The 16,942-nt window shown below is 39.2% G+C and overlaps 2 protein-coding genes across 2 annotated transcripts; both read left to right on the top strand.

Annotated features, from left to right (window-relative positions):
* Nucleotides 1–938: 938 nt before the first annotated feature.
* LOC121249557 lies at nucleotides 939–8,208 on the top strand. Its single transcript, XM_041148265.1, is given in 7 exon segments — nucleotides 939–1,266; nucleotides 2,061–3,855; nucleotides 3,974–4,225; nucleotides 5,354–5,434; nucleotides 6,628–6,897; nucleotides 6,900–7,265; nucleotides 8,010–8,208. Coding segments are annotated over 6 exon segments (2,271 nt in total). The 5' UTR covers nucleotides 939–1,266; nucleotides 2,061–2,607; the 3' UTR covers nucleotides 8,064–8,208.
* Nucleotides 8,209–15,867: 7,659 nt separating this feature from the next.
* Nucleotides 15,868–16,317, top strand: LOC121250877 (zinc finger protein 2). Its single transcript, XM_041150112.1, has one exon. It carries the CDS (start codon nucleotides 15,868–15,870, stop codon nucleotides 16,315–16,317), a length of 450 nt encoding a protein of 149 aa, XP_041006046.1.
* Nucleotides 16,318–16,942: the final 625 nt, after the last annotated feature.

Raw genomic sequence — 16,942 nt, 5'->3', positions numbered from 1 at the left:
CAAAGCTCTTTACATATTAATTTAGATCATTTAAAATCGTCTTAGCATCGAGTCGTAGTCTAAATGCTAGTTTATTTATTTATTTTTAGTTCGAAAAGTTTTTTTTACGTCCTCATTTCCATGAGATTCACTTGACTCAAAAAACAACATATTTCATTTTACAAACTTGTATGAATACAGAAGCACACAATATCTTTTTTTTATTGAATTGAATGCGTCTTATAAAGAAATAAATAGATACAATTGATCATAATGAAAAAAATAAGTAAATATTTCATGTTATTTTCTGACAATATAATTGATAAAAAAATACTAAAAATAAGTCACATCTCTCTACATAAATTTCTTTCATACGACAGATTTCTTGATGTGTATTATAAGTCTATTTATATTAGTGTGGTTTACTAACAATATTTTGTGGAAATGCGACTTGATATCCTTATAATTTTTGAGATTTTTTTTTTTTTATAATTTGAATATAATTAAAAACAACACGTAGACTTTAATGTATTAATATTGAGATCTTCACTATTTACAGTAGTATTTAATATTGTAAAGCTCAATAGATCTCTACCTAAATTATAAAAAATATTTTCAGGTTCGATTTATGTCTAAATTACAATTTGAGAAAGCATATTTGTTAAAAGAAAATAACTAATGCTATAGACTACATTCCTATTTTATTTTCATTTAATTATATAAATGTGATATTTTTAAACTTGTTAAGTATAAACGGTTTAACGCACTAAACTGCACATCATACTGATATATCTTATAAAAATTATTTCTATTTTCGATTCGTACCATTTTATTAAAAGACTTGGTGCGGGAAGCAAAAGAATTTTCCAAAGTATAAGCGTGTATTTGTAAAAATTCTCGGAAAATAAATAGTTTGTGGGAATAGGTCCGGGGAATTATGAACATGATGACGATTGTGTTTTGTTTTGGGATTATAAACATGGGGAAGAGAGATGGGTCTGCCTATCAGTCTTGCAAAGCCATACCAAACCCTCACCTTCACCTCTTCTTCCCTTGCTACCTCTTTATCTTCCGTCTCCTCCTTCTAGACCCAGAAAGAAGAAAATTTGATCGGAACATTCAACAGCCCTTTCATTTTTACTCTCTCCCATTTTTCTAACCTATCTTTGATTTGATTTTATATTATTTTAAATGGGTATCTGATCTGAAGATTGGATTTAATTTGCCATGGGAGATCATTGAAATGATTTGGTTACTGGGTTTGTCTTTGATCACGGGCCTTCGTTGGTGGGTTTCTTAATTGAATTAAATATGTGAAACCAACCCATTTTCTTCTGTTATTTTGTTTGTCTTAGTTGGTATTTTGGTGATCAAGCTGGGTTAATGCTGTCGTTAGTTTGATTCTGCCTTGATTTGATCGTTTTTGGAGGAATTGTGATTATATAGGTCTGTGAAAACTGGAATATATTATTACTTTTTAATAAAATTCAAAATAAACAAAAGAAAAGGAAGAAACAACTGCTTGTAGTATTAGTAGATGATGAATCAGGAGCTTAAGGTTGGTAGTTTCATGGTGAATAGTATGAGTAACCAACCCTTCGTGAGTTCTTGACGTAGTCATTGGCTGATTGTTTAGAGGGAACGTTTTCTGGGCTATTCAATATTCCGCGGTTCGCTTGAGAATTCTGCTTTGATCGATTCAATTGATATGCAGCTTGTTTTGGCTTCTGATGTGTTGCTCTGTCCTTTTCTTTTCCTTGCATCTAATTGCAAGAGAATGCCACAAATTTCAAATCAGTTCTAGAGGCATGAATAGGCTATATTGGAAGCATCTCATATGTGACTTCCCCTCCCTTTTATGGGTTGTTTTCGTCTTCCATTGAGAGTCTGCTTTTGTCCTTTAATTTCCTTGCTTCGATTTTATTATTTTTAAAATTCTGGTGTGAATCGAAAACATGTGTAGCAACTTTTTTGTGATTGCCTATGTTGATCACTTTTAGAATTTTATGATTTATTTGCATTTGATCAATGAAAAAGGAGCTGAAACGGATCATTTTTTTGCTCTGGCTGTGTCAATACAGAAAGGACGGAAGTTCAGATACGCATGTGGCACTAAGCCAAAATCTTGATTCCGATGTGTTTCAGGCGTATGCATTGATTCTTTCAGCAGCCATGAGCTCAATATACTGGTGTGGTGGTCGGAAGATCTGTGCCACTCGCGATTTTTGGATAGTTATTATGTGCTTGAGTCTCTCTTTGCATCCTTTTAAGGGAATGGGAGTAGAAATGTTGGGAATGTGGATGCCAGTGGTAGATACATAGTATTTTGCTTCTCTCTAGATTTTTGGATCAATGCTGTTGGCGTGAATGTGGCAGAATTGGTGGAGCTTATCTTTTTATCAAGTAACTGTGACAATGATGGCATTTGGATTGACAGCTTCATGTGTTCATTAAATTATATTAAAGCGTTTTTGTTGATTAGAAGACTCACTGGAGAATGGTGAATTCATACAAGCGGTGCAGGGTGAATGAAAACTGAAACTGCACCTAAGAAGGGAAAAAGAGAAAAGCAAGTCATTAAGCTCTTCTTTTAGAAAGGATACGGATTAGTTTTTGCAAATACTACTCATGGGCTTGCCTCAAGTTCCCTCAAGTGAAACTGGTGCGGAAGTTGAAGCAGCATCCTCAGATACATTTTTGAAGAATCCACCTCGATTTACCGATGTGAGCACCTCTGATATGGATGGAATGCACAGTGAAAGCATGAGCCCATCCACTGGGAATCCACCATTCTCTTCTAAGATAGATTTCTGCAGTAATACCTGCTTGGAGCTTGCAAAAGTTCATGAAAACTCGGCTAAGTTTAGAGGGGCAATGGAAGTTACTTCCAATATTCATGGTATGAGGATTGGTTCTGTGGATAAAGGTGGTTGGTTCACTCCTAAAAGTGGACGGAATATTCAGAACCCTGTTTCTAGGGTCGTGGGTTTTAGATCAGGCGGAACATCTCTGACTAATGGCCATGTTCATTCTTCCGTGAATAATAATGTCACACTTAATGAAACCGAGTCTAGTGGATCGCTAGTCAGGAAGCGATTGTTGTCTCCATTGAGTAGCATGCTTTCTCCAGATCAATTTAATGGCGATTCTTTAGACATTGGGTGCAGAAACATTCAGGCAAACTCACCTACCTTGAATGATAATTTTAGCATTTCTTTTGCAAAAGATAATAAGAAAGCAAATGTGGGCAGCCAAAACCATCTCACCTGGACAAGTTTCTTGGAACAGAAGAACACGCTGAATGATAACGGCAGGAGGGAGTCCACGTTATTCACTGATGGCCCCTTGCTGGAAAACAAAGAACCACCTGATTGTAGTAGTTTTTTTCCTTCACCTAGTCTTGATCACTTCAAAGAATCAAGTAAGATAAGGTCTCAAAGTGGGGCAATATCGATATCTCCCAAAATGGTCGTCACACCATCACTTTCTTTGTCACCTCTTGGTCCTAAGTTTTCTGAAAGAATGAAAACTTCACGAGGATGCAGGACTACCGAGAACAGTCATTTAACCTTAAAAAATATAGAACAATCATTTGGGAGATCTGACAAAGGTATTATCCTTGCCCGTGAAGAAGAGGATTATAGGTTTGGCAGTAAATCATTTGAAGAGATTTACATTTTGCAAAAAGAGTTACGTCCATCTTCCTTGGAAAGTAATACCGATGTAAGTTGGCCTTTTCCCCAAGAGTCAGCTCCAACTTCCCAATGCGTGAGACTCATTAGAAGTCTAAGTGGACTTCCCGTTAGGAGGTCCCTGGTAGGTTCATTTGAGGAATCTCTATTGTCTGGTCGGTTCTTATGTGGAAAACTCTGTCAGGTTAGCAATGATTAAAAATTGCGAAGTGATTTTGTTTATATCCTCTATTGAGTTTTTGGAATTTATTCTTCACAGACATCAGAGTCCGCTGCTTATTGTTGGCATCTTATTTATGTAGAGAATTGATGGTTTTCTAGCTGTACTAAGCATTACTGGAGGGAATTTTTCACCGCAATCAAGGAAGCTTCCATTTTCAGTAACCAGTGTAGATGGAGACTGCTACCTGCTGTATTATGCATCCATAGATCTCGGGGGGAATTCATCATTGATCAAGAGCAGAGGCCAAAAACTGAAACAAGGACTTAACAATGATGATTCACAAACTGTGAAGAGACGCCTGCGCATTCCTATGAAAGGGCGCATACAACTGGTACTTCACTTATGTCTTGAAACTGATTAATGAACTCTTGTATCACCAATATGACCGTTGTATTAAACATGCCAACAATTGTAGTTTCTGTCTGTAGTATTGCTGCACCTTCTAATGATTGTCTGGTTTATAGACAAGGTATTGCAGTACAACCTTCTTTCACCTAGCCAAATTTAAGTCATAGAGCCTTGAATAGCCAAGTTGATGAGATTGTCTTTCTTAATTTCATTGCGTAATTTGCATCCATTGAAGATTTGTCTATTCTCATGGCTTATGACATATTATTCTTATTTATTTAACTGGTAGTTACAAAGTAATCTAACATTTCTGCATATTTGTTAGGAATACTTCAGTGAACCAATTGATAGAATGTAGTACTGCGTATTTAAACATATATCGATCTTTTAGTTACAAGTGGTTGCATTGCCATAAACTTTTAGGAAAAAAAGTAACCCTAATATGGAGTTGTTGGCAATTCGTGGAAGTATATGGGAATATTATGTTATTTTTTTGTTGCTTTCATGCTTCCAAGAACATGCCTGTTTCTATCACAGAGCAATCAATTTTGTGAGATTTCATTTTTTGATTGGCATTGGGTTCCGGGAACAGCATCCCATCTAATCCCGGGGGCACACAGGCCCTCTGCAAGGAGATTCCCACAAGTGCGGTAATTCAAGGAGAAAATCCCTCGGTCCAATGGCTCCTAGAGATTGTTTGCACCTAAGGAGATTTGAACCTTAGACATGAGAGTCATATCCCTAAGCCCAAGGCCTTTACCACTTGAGCCACCCCTAGGGGTTTTGTGCGAATTTTTAAGTGGTATGTTTGCATTGGTCAATCTTTTTTGTTAACACTATCTATTTTCATGGGTAAAACAATCATGTAGTGCTTTATAATTAGTTGATGAGTAATTGTTTGCTTTTTCTTTCTTTTTTTCTTTATTGGAATATTTCTTCATGATCGATATTGCATCACATGATTGCACCCTTTTTTTTTTCCAGTTTTGTAGAAGATTTCTAGAAGTCTTATTTATGATGGTTGTAACATCCGAGGATGTTTTTTTTTAATAAGTAACATCGGATGATGTTTGAAGATGTTTACTATTAAATTGAATTGCTCTCCACACAGGTTCTCAGCAATCCAGAGAAGACACCTCTTCACACTTTCCTTTGCAACTATGATTTGAGCGACATGCCAGCTGGTACCAAAGTAAGATGAGCTCTCATCCGAATTATGGATTGAATGAGTGCTGTGACTCATTTGAGATTTTGGATTTATTATTTCTCATTTCAAAGATATGATATCAAATTTTTGCAGTGGCCTGAAAACTTCCACCATTTGCATGACAATAATTTACTTAAATATAACATTATTAGAATGTTTCATGCAGTCTTTTCTAATTTGACATCTGAGGTTAGCAACCTGATGGTTTCGCAGACTGCCCTTCGGCTTACCTTTAAACATATATTTTCTGTTATTTTTTTTCCCTTTGTTGTTGTGTCTTCTAGTTTTCTCTGCGGCTTACTCTGGCGCAATAGATAAGCCCAGAACTACAGTCGCTAGTGCTTGTGTAACCCCACTAAAAAGCATGGTTATCATGAAACTGTCTTTAGTGCTTGTGTATTACAGGTGCTTTGTTGCTTAAGATCATATTAAGTTTGAAATAATTTATACTTGTAAAAAAAAAGGTTTGAAATAATTTATCCTTGGACTGATGATTGCCAATTTCATCAACTTAAGCAGATTGTTTCTCTTATTTATCTTTTTGGCTCCCAAACATACCGAAAGAAGAGGCGTTTCTTTTGAATACAAGACATCACCAGTTTTATTACATAGATTGGACATGCTACATCCATATTGTTGAGTTATCAATATGGACATACTATTAATTGGGGCCGGGGTGGTGTTAATGAAAGTACTGTTGAGTTAGCTTGTAGGATCAGCGGGGTCATATAAAACTACTACTCTAGACTATTGGTTATAAAATTGCTGTTATAGTAGCAGTCTCAGATGCACTTTCAGAATTGTTGGGCATCTATACAAGAAATAAATTCCAGTGTGGCTATACTTCCTTTCCTGTAGCAAATAATTTTGGCTTACAGATTTTCATGTTGACCTAAATTTTTTAAATTAATAATATTTTCATGGTTTTGAGATTCAAAATTTGAAGTTTTGTGTTCTAATTTGCAATCGGTGGATAGTATGTCCTTTAAGATTTCACTTACATTTTATGACTGTACATGCAAATATCATTTTTTACTATATGTGCATCTCTCTCTCTCTCTCTCTCCACCCCCCTTTTTAAGGAGGTGGGGGTGGGGAATATTTAATGGTGCATCTATTTTTTGCATGTGGTATTATACTGTGAGTCTTCTGAGTTCCTTTTCTTTAAATGTAAGTAGACATTCTTGCGCCAGAAGCTCACCCTAGCTTCATCAAGCCCAAATTCTGCACAGTTGAAGCGAGGGAATCTAGATATAGATAGTACAGTTATAGACAAGGGGGCTCCAGCCTCGCAGAAAAGCCATCCCATACAGTTTAGCAAGGAAGTAAGGAGTACAGGAGTTGACACTGTACATGCAGTGAGATCCATAGATAAAAAAAATGAAATTAGCGGAAGTGAAGACTCTAAATTGGTTGATTCAATGGATAAAGGGAGCTGTGTGAGCAATCCCTTAATTTAGGAGGGCTAAGTGACCCATCCTTCTTGTCTGAGCACGGTTGCGACCCTGATCAATGCCAAAAGATTGAGGGGAAGGACAGCGGCTGTGGGGGTAAATGCCATGAGACTCTCAGGAAATCACATGGTTGCTCAAAGGCCAATGATAATGCTGCTGGTGCCGGTGCCCTTCGCTATGCTCTTCACCTCCGTTTTATTTGCCCTTTCCTAAAAAATTGTTCAAGGCCAGTTCGTAGATGCAAATCTGATCTTCTATCCGTACAAGAAAATAAGGATGTGAAAGGGGTGCGTAGATTCTACTTATACAATGACCTAAAGGCTGTGTTCCCTCAACGCCATTCAGATACTGATGAGGGCAAGGTACGTGCTTATGAATTCACATATAGTATTATGAATTCACATACAGTATTGCTTTAGAGTGCGTTTTTTTCCCTAATGCATTCTAAAAATCCTCTTTTGATACATGGTGTGAATGCTAGCTAGGAGTGCATTGGTTGATTGCTTAAACTCATCTTTATTGCATACTATGGGATTGGGAAGGGGGGGGGGGGGGGGGGTTAAGCTCTATTTAATTGGTTGTTTTACCATCACCATGTTTGTCTTTTTGTTATATGTAATAAGTTTACCATGTTTGGTAGATCTCAATGGTCATTTGATTTTTGTTGCTTCAAAACCATAATGGGTTATAAGCTGTTTCCTGCCTCAATAGTTCAGACATTGTCGAGTTGCTGACCTGCTTTCTTATTCTTTTTTAATCAAGTAAAAGAGTAGTAAAACAGTGGTATAAAATGTTCTTATCTTATGACATTACATAATTGTTGCTCAACGTAAGAATTCCGTGGCAAAGCCTAATGCATCCAACTTCTATTCTAAATTGAACCTGTATGGAGAACCAGTCTCTTTGCATTTGGATTTTAAGATCAACGGGACTCTAGCTTGAGTAGTTTGCTGGAACAATGTGAGCCCAGCAGTTTAGTAGGGTGATGTTGGCTGAAAGATCAGCAAATAGCAATGGTATTAGAATGCTATTAGGAAGCTTTTGATATCTTGGTCATTAATTTAGCTCGTCTGTATGTCTGACATAATTTTTTTTTCTTTTGGCAGCTGAACGTGGAGTATCATTTCCCCGAAGATCCGAGATACTTCGACATCAACTGAATGTCTATATATTAAATAAACTTTGCCAAAAGCAAGCAAAGCCTATTTGCTGTGTCCATAGTCAATCTCATCTGGAAAACACACTAACCCAAACTTATTTGCTTGTAAAGAATTAGATTCAATATAATTTGATGTTTAAATACTATCTTTATCTTGCCCTGCCCTGCCCCTGATGGAAGATATATATGTATGTATGTATGTATGTATGTATGTATGTATTTATGTAAGAGTCAAGGGAGTAGCCTAACCGATAGATAAGAGTCTACGAGGGAACATTCAGGAACGGGTATTGTAGGTTGGGGAACATTCAGGAAGCTTTTCTATTGTTTGGGGAGTTACAATATAGGAATCTATAAACTTAAACTACCATATTGATTTGGCATTCTCTCATCATAAACTATGAACAGATTTTCACGTTGTAAATGGTGGTTGTGGGCTGTTGACGGGGGGTTATCTAGTATCAAAGCATGGCTATGAGTTCTTTTAGTTGTTTAGTTATTGTTTTGAGGTGAGAAGAGATGGGGTAAGTTGTGCATTACTGAGAAAGGATGGAAATGTGTGAGCTGTCTATGGCTGGGTTTAGAGACTATCTGTTGGGTGACTAACTCACTGGAGGCTTGTTGGAAGTCTGGGAGCAAAGGTTACTACTCTGCTTGACGGGAAAGTGACAGAGGCCTCATTGCCCTGCGATGCTCAAACTCTCATGGCTCCTACATGGCTTTGGCAGTGTATGGTGGGGGAGGTTGCCGGAGTTACATACTCATACTTGAAGACAAGGCTAGAATGGGGTGAAGGAAGATGGTAGCGGTACTAAAGGATATGGGCAGAATAGGTGTTCAGGGGAGAAACTCACTGCAAGTGATGGCGATAGATCTATCGTTGAGGTTGTACAAGGAGGCTCTGGAGTTTCCTCGAGCTGCATAGCACATTGTGATGGCAGACATGCAAAAGGGCTCACCTCCCTTTTCGGTAGCTGCTCAGAGTGGAGGAAGAGATGGCAGAGGGTCGATCGGGCTGAAAGAGGAAAAAATATTGAATGAGCTACGTGAAATGCAGACTTTGTTGGGGGAGTTAACAAATAGTGTGGTATCGTTAATACGGTGCGTTGAGGGTTATGCGATAGTGGGTGTGGGCTCGGGCTACCAGTTGAGCTCACGGAACTCAAATGGTGGGCCTTATGGGAAGGGCCAGACCTATGAGGGCAACAGGTTCCAACCCAAGGCAAGAATAGCAGGCCAACACGTGGGCCTGAGCCACCGTCGACGACGAGGCTTCAGTCGACCCCGTTGAAGGTCGTAGAGGCTCCGATGGAGGTCCCATCGTTGGAGGTTGCAATATTTGAGTATGGTGGAGGGATTTCAGACGTTTCTAATGTTCACGAAGGCTTGATAGCTACATAGACCACCACGACGGAGGTCCCGGCGCACAGACAACTACGCCGAGGCCTGTGGAGATGGTTGCAAGCAGTGGTAAGGGTGCGAGTAGTCCCTTTGAGAAAGGGGAAGTTTTGGGACAAATATACAAGGCTGCCTTGGTTACTGTTGTCGAGTCATTGCCTTTTAACCAGACACAGAAAGTTTTGATTTCTGTTGAGGAAGTTATGGGTGGGTCAAATGAGGTGTTCTTCGTGCTAGGAGTGGAGGAAATGGATTCTGCCATGGCGGGAGTGGATTCTGTCTTGGAAAAGGAGATAAGTATCAGTTTGTTGAGTCTTTTTGTGGATTCTAAGGGTAGTGAGGAGGTGGAGATGGGTAGCCCGTCACCCTTACAGATGCTCCCACCTCATATTGCACCTCGAGCATCAGATTGAGTATTAAAAAAAGTAAAGGAGCTTCATGGTTGGGTGGGACTTTCCTGTGATGGCTATGAAGACCAATTCATGGCTCTCTTAGTAGCCATGGAAGCTGGTTGATTTACGATAATGAAGTCAGTTGTTAGAAAGGAGAGAGAGTTGAAACGATTGCAATGCTCCATTAACTACGATAATAAGGAGGGAATTTCGGGGAGAGAGAGAGCAAAAGGGAGGGACGCTTCTTTTGTTAATGAAACCTAAAATACTGTCTTGGAATGTGAGAGGGATCAATGACGTAAATAAACGCCTACGTATTAGATCCCTTCTGCGAAGTTGGAAAGTTGACATTGTTTGCCTACAACAAACTAAATTGACAGTTATTTCTCTTCGTATCATTATGAGTTTGTGGGATTGTTTTCAAGTGGGATGACATTATTTACCATCCAATGGAGCATCCGAGGGCATACTAGTAATGTGAGATAAAAGAGTGGTGGAAAATATGGAAGATTTCCTAGGGGATTATGTGGTGGATGCTCGTTTAAGAATATCATGGATGTCTATCAGTGGGCTTTTGCAAGTGTTTATGGGCTTAATCTTGACCTGTCACGAAGCTTTTTATGGGATGAGTTGGCCAATATTAGCAGCATATGGGACTTACCTTGGTGTATTGGAGGTGATTTCAACGTCACTCGTTTCCCGACTGAGAGATCAGGTGTTTCGGGTTTTAACTCACCCATGGTAGATTTTTCTAACTTCATTTCTAAACAGAATTTACAGGATATTCCTCTTGCAGGTGGTTCCATTACTTGGTCTAGCAACCGAGATCTTCCATCTTGGTCAAGGATAGACAAATTTCTAATCTTACCGGAATGAGAGGCACATTATCCGGATCTCATTTAGAAGTGACTACCCAGGTTATGTTCAGATCACTTTCCCATTCTTTTGAATTGCGAGGGAATTAAAAGAGGCCCAAGGCACTTCAAATTTGAGAACATGTGGTTGAAGTCAGAGGGTTTTCTGGACAGAATAAGTCAATGGTGGTCTTCTTACCATTTTCATGGTAATGCTAGCTATACGCTGGCTTGCAAATTAAAGTTTTTGAAAAATGACTTGAAGGAGTGGAATACACAAGAGTTCTGTAATGTGGAAAGTCAGAAAATTGTTCTAATGGAGGAGCTTAAGGGCTTAGAGGGTGTAGAAGAGGGGAGGGTTCTTTCTGAAACTGAGCGGGCCTGCAAGTCCCAAGTGATTGTGAACATTGAATAGATGTCTCTTTTGGAAGAAATATTGTGGCGACAGAAATTACGAGCATTATGGTTGAAGGAAAGGGATGGATGCACCAAGTTTTTTCACCATGTGGCCAACTCACATAGGCGGAACAATGCTATAGATACTGTGTTGCTAGATGGGGCGGTCTTATCCAACCATACTGAGATCTCAAACCACATTGTCAATTATTATGATAAGTTGTTTTCGGAACAATTTGAGTGGAGGCCGAGACTTGATGGGCTGGTTTTTGATGTTCTTGACTCGCAGGTTGTGGAAAGTCTTGAAAGGCCTTTTGAGGAGGTAGAGGTCAGATTAGTGTTCAAGGGTATGGCGGGCGATAAAGCTCCAGGTCCCGATGGCTTTTCCATGGCCTTTTTTCAGACTTGTTGGGATGTGCTTAAAGATGATATCATGGAGGTTTTCCATGAATTTCATGGAAGTGGGCAGTTCGAGAAAACAATTTTCTTAGCACTCATTCCCAAAAAGCCTGGTGCCGTAGAAGTGAAAGATTTTTATCCCATTAGTTTGGTGGGTGGGCTATACAAAATTTTATCCAAAGTATTGGTGAATAGATTGAGCAAGGTGATGGAAAGCTTGATTTTGAAACCTCAAAATGCATTTGTTCAAGGTAGGCAAATCCTTGACTCGGTACTTATAGCCAACGAATGTCTGGAGAGTCATATTAAATCGGGAGAGCCCGAACTCCGATGTAAGTTAGACATGGAGAAAGCGTACGATCACGTCAATTAGAGTTTCTTAATTTATATGCTCGAGAGATGCGGCTTTGGCACTAAATGGTGTTCCTGGATCCATCATTGTATCTCTACGGCCTATTTTTCCGTATTGGTGAACGGTACGTCAAAAGCTTTTTTCAAAAGCTCCCGAGGTTTGTGACAAGGAGACCCTATTTCTCCTCTTTTTTTTTTTTGTTTTTGTGATGGAAGCTTTTAGCAAGATGATTCAGGGGCGGTAGAGAGAGGGTTCATATCAGGATTCTCAGTGGGAGAGGCAAGTTCAGGTTCACTTAACATTTCTCACCTATTATTTGCTGATGATACACTAATCTTTTGTGAGACCAGACATGAGCAAATTCGAGCATTGAGGGCTTTATTATTATGTTTTGAAACTGTGTCAGGGCTGAAGGTGAATTTGGCTAAATCAGAGGTAATGCTAGTGGGGTATGTACCCAATGTGGAGAGTCTGGTGTCCATCTTGGAGTGTAAGATATCTCAGTTGCCCATGAAATATCTCGGCCTTCCGTTGGGTGCAGAGTTCAAATCAAAATCTATATGGGATGATATATTTGAAAAAATAGAGAGAAAATTAACTGGTTGGAAGTGGATGTACTTATCCAAAGGGGGTCAGGTAACTCTCATAAAAAGCACTTTCTCTAACTTACCAACATATTTCATCTCATTATTTTCGCTCCCCGCCAAGGTGGCTCATTGCATGGAGAAACTTCAACGTGATTACCTTTAGGGAGGGATCAAGGATGAGTTTAAATCTCACTTGGTGAAATGGGCCACAATTTTCTCCCCCATCAAAGAAGGAGGCTTGGGTATACGAAATCTGAAATCTTTCAACCAAGCCTTGCTTGGCAAATGGTTATGGAGATATCACCAAGAACGGGAGGCCTTGTGGCGAACCGTTATTGTTTTGAAGCATAGGGAATCATGGGAAGGGTGGTGTTCTAATGAGATTAGTGGACCTCATGGAGTTAGGCTTTGGAAACATATTGAAAAAGGGTGGGACATTTATGCAGCACATACTTGCTTCAAAGTCGGCAACGGAGTGAAGGTAAAATTTTGGCATGACTTATAGTGCGGTGATCGGGTACTCAATGATGTCTTTCCACAAGTTTATAGCTTAGCAAGAAGGAAATAAGCATCAATAGTAGAGTTAGTTATATTTTCCAATGGTCCTTCCCAATGGAACCTCACTTTCCATAAAGATGCACAAGATTGGGAGATGGATGACTTTTTGGCATTTTTTGACCTTGTGTACTGCACTTGTGTGTGGGGAGAAGGTGAAGACAAGATATATTGGCGTCCCTCTAAGAAGGGAGTTTTTACGGCACACTCTTTCTATCACTCCTTGAACATGCACAACTCAGCCCTGTTCCCATGGAGGAGCATTTGGAAGACAAAGGTACCTCTAAAGGCAGCTTTTTTTGTATGGACAACCTCTTTGAAGAAGATTCTTACTATAGATAACTTAAGGAAACGTGACATTATAGTTATGAATTGGTGCTACATGTGTAAGAAGAGCGGTGGGTCCACTGGCCATCTATTACTACAATTTGAGATTGCCATGACCTTGTGGACTGTAGTCTTAGCACGATTGGGGTTAGCGTGAGTGATGTCGGAAAGGGTATGTGATTTTTTAACCCCTTGGAGAGGTATTAGGAGCAACTCTAAAATTGCATCCATATGGAAGATGTTATCTATCTGTTTATCATAGTGCATTTGGAGGGAGCGGAACACAAGATACTTTGAAGATCAATAGAGATCAATGAAAGAGTTTAGAATTTTGTTTTTCAATACTTTACTCTATTGGTCGATTGTAATTGATTTTTATAGCCGATTTTCTTGATTTTCTTGTATCTCTAAACTAGACATAAACTTGCTCATGTATATGTCTCATATACTGGAACATTTTTGTCTTTTTTAATTAATAAAAATTTATTTACCGATCAAAAATAAAGATAAGAGTCTACAATAACATGACTCCAAAGTCTTAGACACACCCACTTGGGATCTGTTACTATAATTAGGTGGAGTGGGGCTCTGAGTCGAGTCCTCTACTCTCGCTATTTAGTATTAACTAGTTCCTGACTGACTGCAACTCCCCAACACTCTTTCTTGATCTTCTGAAAAACAAATATCACTCTGTCATTCACTTCCATCACCTCTCTCCCTATCAAGATGTCTACTCTGACTTGACCCTTTCATAATATTCTCTCCCCAACCCCAATCGCCAATCCAACCGGCCAACGTCTCGCACGCATCTTATGCCCCCATGCATAGTCTATTTATATGATTATGAATCACTCACATTTCGCTTCCATTCTCTTCCTTCGGATTACGGATTATTACTATTATTAATATTTTCAATCAAATAACTTCCAACCAATCACCTGATCTCTCTCCCACTACTCATTCTGACTCCCCATTCCTTCCCCACGATTACCACTTTTCTGTGGGTTCCCCACCTATCTTTGCTCCACACGTGTCTCCTCTGCATTTGCTGGCCCCACCCAAACGGACGAGCCCTTTTAGTCACCCGGGGCTGTGGTCATGTGCTGTACGTGGATGAGAGAGAGAGAGAGGAGCTGATTGATGATTCTGAGCACAGAACCAACACTCGTTAGCTAGTATCTACGCTCAGAAGGAGGGATAGTGTTTCCACTTCCTGTCCTTTACGTATCAACCTCCTCTCTCTCCATTGGTCCTTGCATCATCCATCAGTTGTTGTAGGTGATTGGACAATGAGGACCTTTCCTTTGTGTATCAAATTCTAGGCTGTACATGCCTCGCGTCCACTTCCATCAGGATGAGCTCATGGCCTCTCTATCTCTCTCTCTCTCTCTCTCTCTCTCTCACTCTCATATGCCCAAGAGTGAGGCTCCCATGCCCACAAGTCTCACCAACAAAGAAAAAGAATCGTGTGGGTACCGCTACTTTGGCTCATATAACTGTAGATTTTTTAGCCTTACCATCCTCAAGGAGCCACCTTTCCCTCTTTCGTTCACAATGTAATATATATATATATATGAGCCTTCTACCAAAACTAAAAGATCATGATCATTAGTACGGGAACCACCACCACTACATATATGATCAGCCATCAGGACTTCTTGTCCAATTTCCTCTTAAAGATATTAAAAAAAAAATGAAAAGAATAATTGCTTTATTTTCTGCACTTGTTTTGCTATCTGCTGCCTCGTGTACTAGGTAGGGCCCAAATGTTCCAATTATTGACATTTGTCATGCAATATTGAGTTATAATACCAGTGAACCAATTCAGCTACCTAGCTATAACTATATATATATATATATATGAATGAAATGATAAATTTTATGCATTAGTTACTATTTATTTTTATATTTTTTTTTTCTTAAAATATAAAAATATTTTTTATAAGATGTGGAGTAATAAATAGTGATCGATGTGAAGAATTTTTTTTTACATAAATGATCCCCAAGCGTTCCAAAACTTATTGTAAATGACTAATATTGTATGCTTGTGGAATGGAATCTGTTTCATCGAGCATATATATATATATATATATATATATAATTATGAGTTAAAATGAAGATGGATAGGCTACAGTATTCATTAATTAGCTATGAGTTAGGGATCACATCCATCTGAAATAACTAACATGCACACACTTCAGTCTGGCAGTACTTGTAATTAATTAGCAGTAGTACTGTCTCCCCCACCCCCAAAAAAATTCACTTTCTTAACTTGGCCACTGATTTATCGAATGCGTGCTTAAATCGGCATTAGTTATAATGGATGTACGTAGATGGGAGATAGGGAGAAACAAACCAATCAAATCATTAGGGGCATTCCCGTCATTTCACTCGCAACCAATCATATTCCTCCTCTAGCTTTCTGCACAGATAAAAACAAAACCCAAAACCTCTTATAAACCTCTCTCCCAATCCCCACATCCAAGTCCCCCCTCTCTCTCTCTCTCTCTCTCTCAGCTCTGCTCTGCGATTCTCTCAGCTTTCAATGGCAGACCCAGCTATCTACGACTTCCTAAACCATCCCACTAATGCTTCCTCAAAACCCACCAGAAAGCCAACACAGAGACAGCCCATGACAGCTTCCTCGTCTCGCTTATTCCCTTGCCTCTACTGCCCTCGCAAGTTCTACACCTCCCAAGCTCTCGGTGGTCACCAAAATGCCCACAAGCGCGAGCGAGCCGCCCTTCGCAGAAGCTACCCCACTGACCGCTTGGCTAGCTCTCTCCTCCAGACCGAACCGCCTGCAAATCCGGTCGCACCGTTTGTGGAACAGTTTTGGCTCGACCCCATTCACTCCACTCACCACTTTAACCGCGCCTCAACCTCAGTTCATCTTGCTGGTCTTCATGGAAATGCAACTCCAGAAGCTCTTTCTCCAGCCTCCTCTGATGCTAATCATGACCACGTAAACCTTGACCTCACCCTTCGCTTATAGATGTCTCTAGCTTCTAAGACAAACCAAAACAAAATTAATGAAGTCTTTTCTTCGTTTTTTTGCTTTACTCTTTTTTTTTTTTTTTTTTTTTCCCCTGTTGCTAACCTTTTGGGAGTAGTTCTGGTTTGGTGGGTTTTGAACACTTGAAGTGAGTAATTAAGAAGTGAGAGTACGTTGAAATAGAGAGGCTTTTAGCTGGGAGAAAGAGTTGGGGAGGCTTTTGCTTTGCGTATAAGAAGTTGATGGAGGGACTGATGATCAGTTAAAGGGGTTTTAAGTCGACGTACATTTTCGTTTTCGGGGATTAATTAGTTTTAAAGTTGATTCAGAATTGGTAGTTTTACATATTTATTTATGATGTGTTTGTTTGGGTTTTGGAACTCTGGAATATTGACATGTTTATTTGGGTTTAAGTTTTGAAGTTGATGCATCTTAAGCTCTCATCTCTTCTTTCTCTTTGTTCGAGCTGGTTAGTTTTGAAAGATGCAGATTCTCATCTGTTGATTGTGATGGCCATGCATGCATATCAAATATGTTTTCATACCACATATATATATATATATATATAGATGCATACATATACTCTTTTTTTTTTTTTTTTTACCTTTTATTCCAATAATGTTCC

The sequence above is a fragment of the Juglans microcarpa x Juglans regia genome, chromosome 2D (genome assembly GCF_004785595.1).
Source record: "Juglans microcarpa x Juglans regia isolate MS1-56 chromosome 2D, Jm3101_v1.0, whole genome shotgun sequence".
NCBI classification, from domain to species: domain Eukaryota; kingdom Viridiplantae; phylum Streptophyta; class Magnoliopsida; order Fagales; family Juglandaceae; genus Juglans; species Juglans microcarpa x Juglans regia.
This window is presented reverse-complemented; position numbering and strand designations above follow the sequence as displayed.

Excerpts from the sequence above, each read along its gene's own strand:
- LOC121250877 (XM_041150112.1), top strand. The coding sequence starts at position 15,868 with ATGGCAGACCCAGCTATCTACGACTTCCTAAACCATCCCACTAATGCT.